This window comes from Heloderma suspectum, chromosome 4 (genome assembly GCF_057233095.1).
Source record: "Heloderma suspectum isolate Gila_16-S chromosome 4, 16-S_ref, whole genome shotgun sequence".
In the NCBI taxonomy this organism is placed as follows: domain Eukaryota; kingdom Metazoa; phylum Chordata; class Lepidosauria; order Squamata; family Helodermatidae; genus Heloderma; species Heloderma suspectum.
In genome coordinates, this window is record NC_139461.1 from 34,985,608 (window position 1) to 35,000,406 (window position 14,799).

The 14,799-nt window shown below is 41.3% G+C and overlaps 1 protein-coding gene across 9 annotated transcripts in view; it reads left to right on the forward strand.

Annotated features, from left to right (window-relative positions):
- The window catches only part of RSPO2 (R-spondin 2), a 156,344-nt gene that overhangs the window by 68,928 nt on the left and 72,617 nt on the right, over positions 1 to 14,799 (forward strand). For all 9 annotated transcript variants that reach the window (XM_084848935.1, XM_084848934.1, XM_084848940.1 and 6 more), the window contains exon 3: positions 9,359 to 9,547. In XM_084848935.1, coding sequence (XP_084705061.1) covers positions 9,359 to 9,547 — 189 coding nt within the window. The remainder of the gene's footprint in view (positions 1 to 9,358; positions 9,548 to 14,799) is intronic.

A 14,799-nucleotide genomic window follows, 5' to 3' on the forward strand; every position in this document is an offset into this window, starting at 1 on the left:
TGTTGCAAGTAAGACCAGAGTTTTCCTAAAGTTCCAAAAGCCCTATTTATTCATGCTTGCCGCTGCCCAGGACTCTTTGTAGAAAGGCTTCTGTGGCCTAGGAGTTCTTCCTGAATGCCTATGAAAGGGGGTGATGTCCCGAGGTCTCATGGGAGTTCAAGAAGTGCTGCCAGGTTGGAGAAGCCTATCTGTAAAGAGTCTCGTATTGCTGCAAATGCACGGGGCATTTTTCAAGTTAAAAGAAAAAAAATAGAAGATCTTTGAGCCCACTCCCAAACTTAAAAAAGTATGTGGAAACCCTTTTCCCCTTCTCAAGGAGAAAATTATTCAAACTTCTCCCCCTCCCTGTGAAAGAGGCAGAAAAAACAATGCTTCTTTCGCAGGGAAGAAAAAAACCCCCAAATAGGGGGCAGGATTTGGTACAGCACTAAATTTAACAGGTCACTGTAGAACAGGGGTCGGCAACATGCAGCCCATAAGCCATATGCAGCCTCTGAGGCCCCCCACCCTGCACCAACTAATTGCACCCCCAGTTTTTTTTAAAAAAAATTTTCAGGGGGAAAACATCCATAGCAGCTACAGAGTGCCCAAATGGCCAAATTTAGCTTGTTTAGCCACTATTTAGCCGTAGTGGCTAAACATAAATATAGTCACTGCGGAGCGTCCAAAGTGTTAGATTTAGCTTGCAAGCAAGCTAAACGTAACTACTGTAGCATTCTGTAGTGGTTTGCAAGCAAGCTAAATGTAACTACTGTAGCATTCTGTAGCGGTTTGCCACCAAATTTGCAGTTGTGGGGCAGGGGGGGGATTTTGGGTGCCCCACAGACTGCAGCGAAAATAGCCCCTGGATGTTTATTCAGCCACCTTCCTTTCATTTTGGTTAGGTTTTCCTTCGTCAATTTTGGCAATATAAAATGGAGCCAGAACATCACATTTTGGGGTCCAGTCCTGTTTCAGCTTCAATTAAAGTTGCTCTGATTTGATTCTGGTTCAGGCCCACAAACGTTTAGTATCTGGTTCTGCACAGATAACCAGTTGGCCCAGTTCCGGTTCAAGTGGGAACGTTTAAATATAAGGCACATTATTTATAGTTTGCACAGTGGGATAGCGCAAGCTGATAGTCTAAAACTGGAACAAATAAGGGCAGTATCCAAGTCAACACTAGCACTATGGTAAATTATGTTGTCCTAGCATAATCGGCCTGTAGCACAATGCCAATAGTGTTAGCTGGTACAACGAGTTTCCTGAAAACCCGTTGCGTCATTGAACTCTGTTGACATTGCACTATAGGTCTCTGATGCTACTGCAGCCTAATTTATGTCAGCACTAATGTCGACTTGGATACTGCCCAAGTGCCAGCGATAAATACTATGGAACATGCATGAAACAAAAAATAAATAGGAAGTACTTAACAAATCAAACATTCCTACTTCATTTTACATTTATACATATGTTTTCATTGTACAGTTCCTGTAAAGATAGACATAAAATATGCCCTGTGTTGCCTGTCTTTCATTGTTGTATCTCCTCATATGTGTGTTGTACATTCATTCTTCCATGTTGTAACTTTTTATCTTGACCAAACCTGTCACAAAGGGGAAAGCAGGCCTCTGGTGCAATCCCTGCTTAATGCTTCCCAGGTTCTGCCCCTGATGAGGGCAGAGTATAGAAATCTATAGGAACCCAAAATATATACATACCCCCAGATACCGGTTTTATGTTATATGCTCATCCTGATTCTGCTGGAACCAATGAGTGTATCACATCAGCTGTTTTGTTGCTTGGTGGAACCCTTATTCTGAACTGGTAATCTTTTTTTTCTGTTCTGGTTCCAGTTCAACAGAGACTTTCAGATAATGCTTTGAGTTCTGTTCTGGTTCAGGGAAAAATAACGGTTCCAATTTGTCATTCAGGTTTGGTTTGACTCCCTGATATAAAACCAAATCCTCCTTTGATTTATGAAGAAGTAGATAATTGTTGCAGCAGACCCCCCCCCCGTATTTGAAAGTTTGGCATGTTTTCCCGCTTGATTTTGAAGCCAGGTGGGATGTAGCTTTTCAACAAGAGGTGCTTAGAAGCACAACAGAGATTGTGCTTCTATACTTTTTTATTCTTTTTTTAGGACATTAAATTTTGCCATTTGGCTTACAGTTTCTATTCACGCTTTTGGTACTCTCTGTAGATGGATCCTGAAATACCTTAGTGGCAAGGCTTACCAGATCAAAAAATTAGATTTTTAAGATGGTTATATTTTAGGGCTGTATCAATATATCTATCAGTGCCATGGGCCTGTTTTTTTTAAAAGTAATTCCCAGGCAAACATGGCTTGCAAAGTTTGCACTAAAGGACAAGTTAGGAAAAATGCCCAGGTTTGGAATCATACAGGACCACATAAAAAAATAAGGAAATTGCTAGTAAAACTAGGGCTCTTTTATTAAAACAAACATTTTCAAGCATTAAATTGAAAGGGAGAGGGAAACTAGGTGCCTGTAAAAATCCAAGTGATTGATTCCTTTTTAATGGTGTGCACATGTATAAAAATACGTAATAGATACCCAAGTAGAAGAATTTCTTAGTTTCCATAATACTTAAAAAAAATCTTTAAACAAGATTCTTTAAAAACTGCAGCTGACAGGTATTATCTTAGGAAGACCTAGCCCCCTCTACTTTCACATAAAAGGGAATAGCTCTGCTAAGATGGTGCCTCCTGTGATGTATACATGCTGCACCTAAAAAGAAAGAAAGAATTATGAAGTTTTCTTCAAAACTCTTGTTTTAGTCATGCAGATATACAGATATAATTGACTGAGCAATTTAAAACTCATTTGACTAATCAAGAAATATTTCTTTAAGTAGGGGGCGGTCTTAGTTATATCTCACAAAGCAAGCTGATGTGCAAATTTTGGAAATAACAACACAAGGAATTACTGCACAAAGAATGCCATGCACAGTGCTTTGCTTCCTTGGAATGTGCTACATAAAGGCTAAGGCTGCATTCTTAAGCACACATACTAGGGAGTAAGTCCCATTATAACTCAGTGGTGCTTCCTTCCAAGTAAGCATGCTTAAGATCCGACTGCACATATTGTTTGTTTGTTTTAAAAGCTTATGTCCCTGATAGGGAACCAAAGGGAGAGAGCAGACAAAATCAGCAATATTTAAACCATCTTAAAAACCCAGATTAATAAACAATGACAAGAACAGTTTCTAAGAATAGCAGCTAGCCATAAGAAAAACATCACAGAGCTATCAAAACTTTTAACCAAATGCCTTCTTAAAGAGCCATGTTTGTACATACCAGTGTTGGGGCCTGAGGAGTCTCTGTTGACAGAGCAGAGGTGGGTGCAACCACATAGGGCCGATTCACACATTAAAGCCACTGTTAACTGTGGTTTGCAGCATGTGATGGTGGCCATTTTGAATATTCAAGCCATGATCACGGCTTGTCGTGTTGTCCGAACCTGGGGACTGTGGGTTATGCGCGGGTAAAACAACCCCCTCATAACCCTAAAACAGGCCAAGGGTTCTGCAAAGGTTATTTAACTCTCGCTTAACCCACAGTCCCTGGGTTCAGATGACATGATGAGTCATGGTCACAGTCTGAATATGCGGGATGGCACCTGCAGGCATCATGGCTTAAATGAGCCATGGTGAGTCATGGCGATTGTGTGAACCAGTCCTAGAAGACTCTAGATCTTGTGGCTGCCAACCTAGTTTCATAAAACTGGAGGATTTGAAGCTGTGCCTCAGATGACTATTGAAGGATGCAGGGAGGAACATATGAGAAAAGGCAGTCCTTAAGGCACCCAAGTCCCAAGCTGTGTAGGGCTTTAAAGGTTAACACCACCAGCCTTAATTGAGCCTGGAAATAAACTGGCAGTCAGTGCAACTCAATTAAAAATAGTGTAATTTGGTCAGAATGCCTAGCTCCCATCAACAACTTTGCTGCCACATTTTGCATGAATTGCAGTTTCCAGGTGCTTTTCAAGAGCAGCTCTATTACAATAGTGTAATCTGGAGGTAACTGGGGTATGAATGACTATAGCGAGGTCCACCTTTGTCCTGAACAGTTGTAGCTGGTGAGCCTGCTAAAGCTGGAAGTAGGTACTCCTCACAACTGATCTAGCAAGAGTGCTAGATCAAGGAGCACCCCCAAATCACGAACCTGGTTTTTCAGAGAGAGTGCAACCCTCCCCAAGACTCATTGCAAACCTAATCCCAAGTCAAGTAATCCTCCTACCAACAGTACTTCTGACTTGTCAGGATTACGTTTCAGGGTATTTTGCCCCATCCATTCCCTCATAGCTGCCAGAGAGCAGTTCAGTACTTCTGTTGCCTCCCTCTGATCAGATGAAAATGAGAGAAAGAGCTGGGTATCACTTGCATACTGATGACTCCACAGTCCAGCTCTTCAGATGACCTTGCCCAGAGGTTTCATGTAGATGTTGAGCAGCATGGGGAAGAATATGGGACCCTGGAGAACCCCATTGGCCTCTGGCCAAGGGAAAGAGAAATAGTCCCCTAGCATCCCCTTCTAGGTCCGGTCTGCCAGGAATGAACAAAACCAGCTCACTAGAGTACCACCAGTCCCCATCTTCTTGAGATGGCCCACAAGGATGCTCTGGTTGATGGTACTGAATGGAGCGGGGAGGTTCAGGAGAATCAACAGAGTTGTGCTTGTCTGTCCTGTCTATCTTCCCCAGTTATGCAAAGTAGAGGAGAGTGATAAGGCCAACTAGGTAGGATAGGAAGCTTACACAAGTTGGACAGAACTTTTCCTCCACAACTGGGAATGATTCTCATGAAATATTTGGTGATGTTCAGAAGAATTAACATGTGAATTTATTTATTTCATTTCTATACTGCCCAATAGCCGAAGCTCCTCCATTTGGTGCAGAGATTGCTTCTCATTTGCTCTGTCTTGCATCACCCTGTTCTAGCTTGAGACAGTACCTGTGAAATCCCATTGAACAGCCTCTAGGAACCCCTCACTCCCCCTACCTGCCTTTAGTTCTATTTTTCATTTAGCTTTATGACGAATGAGTCCCAAGTGTGAAGTATCTGACACCAGTTTATATTACCAGGTTTCCTTCTTACACCACTGCACTACTTGATTTTAAGTGCTCCTCTCTTTCACTTCTTTTTGGTTTTTTAATGTTTCAAACAGTTGTGTTTTTCATCTTTGGCTGTTTGGGTGGATCTGGTTTTGGGCCTGTGTTTTTGTTGGAATCCTGCGTCTTTGGATCCCTGCAGATTTTGGGGCTTGGAAAAGTTAAAACTTACAATAAAAGACAAAATAAACAAGCCATCAAAGGGGGAAAAATTAAATCTCTGTTTATTCACCTGCATATGAGACTAATGTTAGTCCAGAGCAGCAAGCTGAAATATTTTAGATATTAAAAGACTGACAAAAACAAATTTAGTTTCAATATTTGAGACATAAGTGCATGGCAACAATGTGTGGGATGGAGTGTTCTGTACTCAGCGGGATACATGGGACAATGCTGGGGTGGAGGAAATGGAAAAAGTGTAAATAGACAGGGGCCGATAGTTATAGGTAATGCCAACCAGGATGGAGTTGTGTGTCTCCATGTGCATGTGTGTGCAGTTAAATTTATATGTAATGACAGCCGGTGCATTTCTGAGTGATTATACTATGTCTCTGATGTTGAAAGGCATAAGCCTTATGGTGAAGTGATTTTAATCCCTCAAGATGTGTAGTTACCCCCTTAGAAAATACCAGCAGGAACTGCAGCTGAATGTTGTAGTGTATGCTAGTCTCTGGCCAAGGTTTCTGGCAGGCAGCTAGGATATCATATGCCAGTGTAAGCTTCAGGCTTGTGAGACCTACTTTGTCTTTGGAGGTCCACCATCTGGAGTCCAGTGCAAAACAGTAGCTCAAGGGAGCAGATAGGCACTTAGTATTAAGGACTAGGGCATCTTTGCTCAGACCAGGAATTTGTTTTCAGTACCAGACCTGAGTTCACAGTCCTTTCACAAGAATCCCACTCTTGGTTTTCTTCCCAAGTTTTTCAGTACCCTAATTTAGTTGTTGCCATTGTTAAACAATTGGGAGTCAAAACTCTCAGTCTGTTGGAATCACAGCATCCTCTGTTTTTCTCTTACTTGTTTTTAAAAAGAGACTCTCTTGTGATACTCTTCATGGATGTAGAATCAGAGGGTTTAGAAGATGCATGTTTGTATTGGGCTGAGAGAGGTGAGATGGAAGCACAGTTGCATTTTTTGTGTATGTTAAAAACCCCTTCCCAAGAAGCCCAATTTTTCCATATTGGACTTTGGAATTTGTAAAAATTAGATTTTTAAAAAGTCTTACAAAATCTTTAAGGGTGAAAATTCTTAAAACACTGTAGTTCTTCAGCTCTGAGACTGGATGTCCCCACCTTCATAAGTTAGTTGGGTAGTAACCAAGGGATGCAAAATGCAAACGCCTGGAAAGCATCCACTAGAAAACTACCCAGAAAAGAGAAATCACATGTCAGGATGCTGAAAATTATGTATTTTAAGCCCAATGCATTTCAGCCCCAAACTTCAAATTGTTTCCAAACCCCCAAGTTGGCATCGGTGTGGGGTTTTTTTTGCCAGTAGATATTTTTTCTTTCTTTTCACAACTCATTTCAGTTGCTAATTTTGAAGTTTGGAAACATGCTTATCTTTGCAGGCATTTTTAAATACATGTATGTAGATATGTATGATAGGGTGCAATCCTTTGCATGTTTAAACAGAAAAAAGTCCTGCAATTCTGATGCTAGGAGTTGTAGGGCTTTATTCATGTTTAAACATGCACTGGATTGTGTCCTGAATTGTTACTTGATATGTTGTATTATTTTAAAGCCCCCCCTTTTTTTGTTCAGTATAAAAAGTTATTTTTCTGTTCATTTTTTTGGCCCCTGAAGAAGGACCTGGTGGACTGAAAGCTGTTGGGTTTAAATTTTTATTTTTATATTATATTTATTTATTTCAGCATCTTGAGTTGTGGTCTCTTCTTTTTTGGTGGTAACCCAGGGACACTGCCTTTTTTGCATGGCATCCTTCTTATGGAAAGCCCTCCCTGCCACCCCAAAGTATTGGTTTGGCACCAACATTATTATCTTTTTAGGCATCAAGTTAAAATACTACTTTATTCTTTTAAATTAGTTTCTATATTTTAGGGTGTTTTTTTTTTAAAGTTATTTGGATATTACTATTCAGTGTTTTGTTCTCTGCAAGCCACCTTGGGGTGGTGTGATAGTGGAAAGGCAGCATGTAAATGTTTTTGAATAAATAAAAGGAGGTCAAGATACTTACTTGTGGCTGCAAAGAGAATAAAAGAGGAGGTTGTCTCATTTTCTATGGAGAGATCCCAGATTTCACTATAAAAATACTTTGAAGGTGCTGAATATTGTTTTGTTCAGAACAGCAGCTATGTTCATAATCACAGTATATTCTTCATTCAGGGAATGTACCACCTCAAGGGCAAACTGGACCTTTCTGTAGCATGAGCTGTGGATTAGAATATGGGTCATGATAAACTCCTATAAAGTGGTGGGGGTGAGGAGGAGTAATTTCTACATTTTAAATAAAGCCTGGGACCAGGCTACCTGAAAGACTGCCTTCTCCCATACAAGGTTGCTCAGGTTTTAAGACCTGTGGGGCAGGCCCATCTCTTGGTACTGCCGCCATAAGAGGTGTGTTTGGTGGGAATGCAAGTAAGGGCCTTCTCGGTGGTGGTTCCCAGGCTCTGGAACTTCCTACCAAGGGAGGCTAAGTTGGCCCCATTTCTATTGTCCTTCTGCCAGCAGGCAAAGGCATTTTTATCCAGGCAGGACTCTGGTATATTCCCACCTTGTCATGGTTGAGGACTAGCTGGACCATGGAGTTGTGGAAGAATAACACGAATGTTTTATGGTTTTGTTTCGTTTTTTTAGTGCTGACGGAGTGAGGCTATTCTCACAACACGCTAACCCACACTCAGTGGTTGAGTGTGCGTTGTCTTGAACTGTGGGTTATTTGTTGAACTGTGGATTAGCGTGTTATCTGAACGTAGCCAGGTTGTTAACCATGCAGTGTGGATTATTTTCTCGAATAAGCCACCTTGAGAACCCATGGTTTGTTGTTGGGTTGTTCATGGTAGTTAACATGCCACACTCCATGGTTAACAAGCTACCTTGGCTGCGTTCAGACAACACGCTAACCCACGGTTCATCAAACAACCCACAGTTCCAAACAACCCACACTCAACCACTGAGTGTGGGTTAGTGTGTTGTGTGAACAGCTCCAGTATGGTTGACCCCATCTGTCAACAGAGAGTTTGAGCCATCTAGGCCAGTGCTCAGTTCTTGTAACTGAACAGCCTGTTGGCCTAGAGAGAAGCTACTTTTCTCCAAGCACCAACTCTAGTTTCCCATCTGGGGCAACCTGCTCTCTACAGCTTTCCTGTTCTACGTGATACTTACGATGAGTGTGTGTGTGGGGGTATTTTTTTATTTTTTACATTAATAACATTCACAGATGTGGGTTTTATTCTTGGTAATTTTATTCTAACTAGAAAAAATACTTAAAATATTTGTATTACATGTCCCCTCTAAAAATATTCAGACGAAAAGATAGTTATTTTATTTCAATTTGCATATGAAAATGTTATGACATATTACATGGTATTTAGTTTAGACTGTGAGGCTCAAGTCATGCCACAGTAATGATGCTTTCCTCATTTGAACCTGGTCCTTCTTGCATGCAGAAAGTATGCACAGTGTGTGTGTGACCTGGTTTGCATGATCAAAACAAGCCAGTGAGGCTTAAATAAGCCATGGTGACTTTTTAAAATCCCCAGCACCTGCCAGGTGCCATTTTCTTAATTGCCCACCCAGGCGTGGCTTGCTGTGTCATCCAAACCTGGGCAGCATGGCTTGTTTGAGGGGGAAGCAGCCCTCAAATAACCCATGGGCTGTGGTAGGGTTATTGATCATGTGAACTGGCCCTGTGTGTGTGTGTGTGTGTGCGCACACGCATGTGCATGTAAAGCACACACACACACACACAGCAGTTAAACTGTAGTCCATTGGCTTCAATTAGTAGTACTGTATCTAATTTTATTTTGAGCTTTAGTTGCATTTAATAACATGCATCTTTATTAATAATGTTGACTTGTTAAACTATACCACATGGTACATGAAAAAACGGAAGTTATACTTCCAAAGCAAATTGGAAGTGCCCACTTCACCGTCATGTCTGCCCAAGGTTTCCTTAGTTGCTTCTTTTTACAGTATGTCTTTCATAGGGAAAATTAATAATGTTAAATGCTTATTTGGGGATTTTAATACTGTTGTTTGTCTTTTCCCTTAAAAAAACATATTCACAGCTAACTATGGACCAAATCCAATTTGCAAAGGGTGTTTGTCTTGCTCAAAGGACAACGGATGCATCAGATGTCAGCATAAGTTGTTCTTCTTTCTACGACGAGAAGGAATGAGGCAATATGGGGAGTGCTTGAATTCTTGCCCATCGGGGTACTATGGTCTCCGAGCCCCAGACATGAACAGGTGTTCAAGTGAGTTTTCTCTACTTTCTGTTTTTACTTTTCTAATTCACTCACCACTGACTTCGTTTTGAAAATGATAGTAGAAAGCATAAAAAGGTATTTTGAAGGCAATTCCGTTCTAAGCATTCTTTCCTAAAAGAATCTCCAGCTAGCTCATGCAAAATAATATGTAGATTTATAATCTCGTGGATCTTCCTTGTCTTTCTTCCCTTAGGTGGAATAATTCTCTGAAACTAACGTCTCCCATGGGTTCCATAAAAGAATACGTAGTTTTTATAAGTGCTTATATATTTATGGGCTCAGAATATGCTCTTGCTGTCTCCCAGGACAGAACTGATACACCTGTTATCTTTTCTGCTCTGGTGGGTACAGTACATTAAGCCAGCCTTACCAAACTTGGTGCCGTGCAGATGTTTTGGACTACAATTCCCAGGATTCCTGACCACTGGCCATGCTGGCTGATGGGAGTTGAAGCATCTGAATGGCACCAGGTTGGGGAAGGCTGTATTAAGTGTCTGTTAATTTCTGTAAGGGCATGCACCATTATTTGTTAGGAACTTGTGATTTACGTTGCCGTTTTATTTCTCTTGGTTCTGATTCCGTGTATGTGGTCATTCTTGAAATGTCATTTTGACATGAAGAATGAAATTCTATTTCTGGAGCCTTTTGCTTAAGCTTGGAAAAGCAATAACATGGTCTTTTGTGTTTTCCAAGATTGTTTTGCAGTTCTGCAAAATTACCCATGCACATCAGTGTGACTTGAACTTGGGTAACTTTGTTCACGCCTGCTAAGTTACAAACTTACAACATAATCCTTTTCATGTTTACTTGGAAGTAAATCCCACCGTGTCCAATGGGGTTTATTCCTTTGTAAGTATGGTGTGTGTTTTTTTAAATTACAGGCTAGGTTCAGTACTTTTTGCACATTAATGTGAAGTCTCCTGCTAAGGCTGAGTCTAGTTCACATGCACTGCAAGATAGTGTGGAAACTTAATGTCACATAAAAAACCTGAAATTATTAAAGTTTCCAAGCTTTTAATTTCAAAACACAAAATATTCAAATTCTTACACTGGTAGAAAATGTTTGGAATCATGTGTGAAATATCTTAATAAATAAGCCAATAATTGTAACAGCCTCTTCCTTGCTAGCATAGTTCTTTGACTTACACAGTATTTCTTTCCATTGTGAGATTCAGCTCAGAGCTGTTTTCCTAGATGTCATTCATTTGGTTGTCCTTCTTCTCAATGAGTGCTTGAGGTGAGGTTCAAATAAACACAATAGAAATAATAAAATACATAAAATACTACAGAAATCTGAACAACATTTTATACAATGAAACCAGGAATTAATAAAAATCACAGGTGTTATTGCATAAAAAAAATAAACTGGACTCCTGCAAATCAATTCCATATATTGTCAGAGTGCTCGTAACTCTCATAACTAGCTCAGTGCTAAAGGGCCTGTTCACACATGCATGTTCATCACTTGATGATTGCAGCGTCAGGTGATGATTTGCATGTGTAAAATACCCACCACAAACCACATTCTATAGACAGACTTTTCAATCATCTCTAAGTGCCAAAACAGACATTACTTTGGCCGCTAGACAGCGGCTGGACGGCCATAGGATATTTTGTTTTCTGGGAACCAACCTCGGTTCCCAGAAAACTGCCTCCCCTCCCCATCCTCCACCGCCTTGTAGGTGGCATGGTTCATCCCCAGCTCCACACTCATAAGAGCAGTGTGGAAAGGGGGGCGTTCCTGGGGGCAGGGAGGGGATGGCGGAGGTGCCATTATGACACTTTTTGTGTGCCATCCGGCCTCCCCCCACCCCACTCTGAAGCACCCCAGCTAGACAGCTGAGATAGGCCGTCGAGCCACAAATGCAGGGTGGCTGGAGCATGGAGTAGAAGATCCCCTCTGCATTCCGCCTGCCCTGCATTGGATAGTTGGTTGCCTCTGAGTTCAGAGGCAGCCAACTATCCCCATTGGATTGCACCCTAAATGTGTGTCTAGTAGCTATGTCTTCTTTTTATTTTTATAGTCTACAGCAGGTGCAGGGCCGCAGTCTCGATCTTAAAAGGTCTCCTACCTCATGTGAGCGTCCAAATTGGCCCCCTGTACCTACTCTGGTGTAAAAATGGGGCAGGGGAGACATAGTTGCTAGACACACATTTAAACTGCAATCCTATTCATACTTACCTGGGAAGAAGTCCCAATCAACTCAATGGGATTTACTTTTGAGTAGGCATGCATAGGATTCTGCTGTTAAAGTAATGTCTGTTTTGGCCCTTAAACAATACTTCTCAGTGGGGACAATTGTCACAGTCATCAAATGTCCAGGGGCCGCATCTTGTTAAGGTGTAATGCTAAACCATAATTTTATCTTTTTGAGATCAAGCCTAGCCTCCCCCAGGCCTGTGCACTCCCCCTTCCTTTGCCTCCAGTGCTGCCTCAAGGAAAGGTTCAAAAGCTTTTGCTTCTACTTTTGAGTAACCTCAGTTTGCTGTGTAATCCAAATCTCGACAAATTATAGTTAACTTTGGTTAGTGGAAACAAGCCAACTTCAAGCCATAGTTTATGAAGCTGGCTTGTTTTTACTAACCATAGCTAAGATTAAGGGCAGTTTAGGGTTTGGATGACACACTAAACAATGGTTAAACTAAAATGGAAATGGAAGCTTCCAATCTTCCCTTCTCCACTGCACCAGAGGAGAGGGGTGATTGTGCAATTTAACTTATACAATACTCTGTATTATTAGTGTGTGTGTGTGTGTGTGTGTGTATGTGTGTAAGGGGAGAATGAGATAAATTGTAATAGGTTTCGTTATTTCAGTGTGAGTTTTCCAGTTTTGTATAGAAGGTTAATATAATCAATGATATATTTTGATTAAATGGTGCATTCTAAAAACCGATGTATACATCCTAATTATCATCAGGTGCTTTGATCATATTTATCCATTCTCTTCCCTCCCAGATATTCCAGATTTTATTCAACCAGGCACTGTATCCAGCTTTTTTTTCCCATTCTAGCTACCTCAACAGAAAGTTATCCTTTATCTTTAAATAGTAACAATGGATCTGATGTAGGTTTGCAGTAAATTTGAGTTCAGCATATATTGAAACATAATAATGGGGTGTATTGAGCCCTTACTTGTTTTTTAGGTAAGATGTAGAACCCTAGTACTCATGTAGTCATTAAAATTCCCCAAATAAATTGAACAATTGGGACAAGTTCTAACATGGAATTGTCATGTTACCTGTTTCTACTAAATTCTCTGTAACAGTTTGCATGTGGGGATCCCTCACTTCTTGTTCTCAAGTGTTGCTGTGCATTGCTTAGTATTTACCATGTGGCTGACTTCAGCTGGAAGATGAAAATGATCCTTCTCTATTTATAGCTTCTATATTCATTTGTGAAGCGCTTTGGAACTTTGGCCTTCGCTTTACATGCTTTAATTGTGATGTCAGGAACTCTTCCCATTTTAAACATTTCCCCCGATGTATGATTTTACTTTCTAGGCCTGGTTGTTGTGGGTATGGTTTTTTTTTAATATTATCATTTGCTTGGAGTTTTGGAAATGATGCATTTTTAGAAAGATTTGAGCATTTCTTTCCAAAATTCATTCTTTCCGAAAGAATATTTGGAATATTTGGATATGGCATGGAGTTTTAACAGTTTTATAAGAAGTCGTGTTTACATGTCTTGATGAAATCATGTAGTGCTTTTTGTGTGTGCAGGGATTTGCATCCCAGTCCCTCTGCACATAATGTGGAAATCAATCCCTTTGACTTCCATCGATCCTATTGATTTCCGAGTGAATCAACATCATGTAATGTATTTGGAATTGGGGTGTTGTTCAGATTCTCTTTAGGCTTAGCCCAGCCTCCCGCAACCTGGTGCCCTCTGGATGACCACGTGTCTTGAGATTTGGGTAAATTGGTAGTCAAGCACACAAACAGGTCTGGAAGCAATTCTGTATGTACCTAAATGATGAATTGCTAGACCAAGGAACCAGACCAGAGCCGACAGCTTTATATGACTATGTGTAATCCCATTGGCTCTTTGTGTCGCCTGACCCCTGCGGAGTTGGTAGGTGCAGTGCTCTGGCTATCTGCCATGGTGGTAGTAGGGCTGAGCAGAGACACAGTCCCTAGCTTTGCAGTCTCCTCCTTGGGCTGGCCTGCTTTCAAGGATGCTTGGGTGGGGCTTTGGAGGCATACAGGCCAAAGGGAATGTTTCCCTCTGTGCTTGTACTGCACTGCTAGTTGGAGAACAGAAATAGGTAAGAAGGAGGGACTCCCACTTACCCTCTGTTTCTTTTATCTTGTCTTCCAGTATTGTGCTGGGACTTGCTTCTTCTGTTTTGCAACTGCCATAGAAAGGGTAAACTCAATACAGCAGCCGGGGGGGGGGGGGGGAGATTTTACAGTCCACCGCCTTTCCAAACCATCACCACGGCAATACTTTGGCTCAGCACTAGGTGGTGCAGAAATACGGTAGGTAGACCAGCAGCTCCACCTAGGGATGTTGGAAAAATCTGTTTGAGAGATGGAGTTAGTTCAATTTTTCTTGGTTCAGCCTCCCAGACTTTGGTCTGCAGTGAGTTGGGCCAGTTTGCAGGTTTTCTGGGCATGTTGTGCATTTTTCCCGCAGGTTCTGCAATTTACGCAAATTGTAGAACCTGCAGAAAAAATGCACAAAAAACGTTCCTGGAGTTTGGGGAAAAGCCTGCAGTTCAGTTTGCAAATGCAAACTGAGTTGTACGTACCATGGAACTCGGTCAAGTAAAAAAAAGAACTGGATTTCCCAGTGACAGACATCATTCACTCCACCTTCTAGAAAGTTACTGGGGTGGTATACAGAAGTAAGGCGCTTGGGTTCTGCAGCCAGAATCCCCAGTTTGAGATCCCTGGTTGTAATGATCAGAAAGGGGGCTTCCCCTCTTTTTCAGTCCCTGTATATTCCATATGTAAAATACTTCTGACAAATTATAATTAATAAAATCACCTCCATGTTAGTATTAACTCAGGGAAGAACCGTAGCTTAGTGATAGAACACACAAGCAGGACCTGCAACAAAATGTTGCAGTGTCCTTACTTCCAAACAGAAGTGCTTGTCTTCAGGATTCCAACCCATTCAGTCATCGCTTCCACCAGCACAGTATAAACTGTAAGAAAGCAAACTCCCCTTCCCTGCATTTCCACTTTTCATTTCCAATTGTCACTCTACGTTCCATGGCTGCTGAAGATGATTAGTC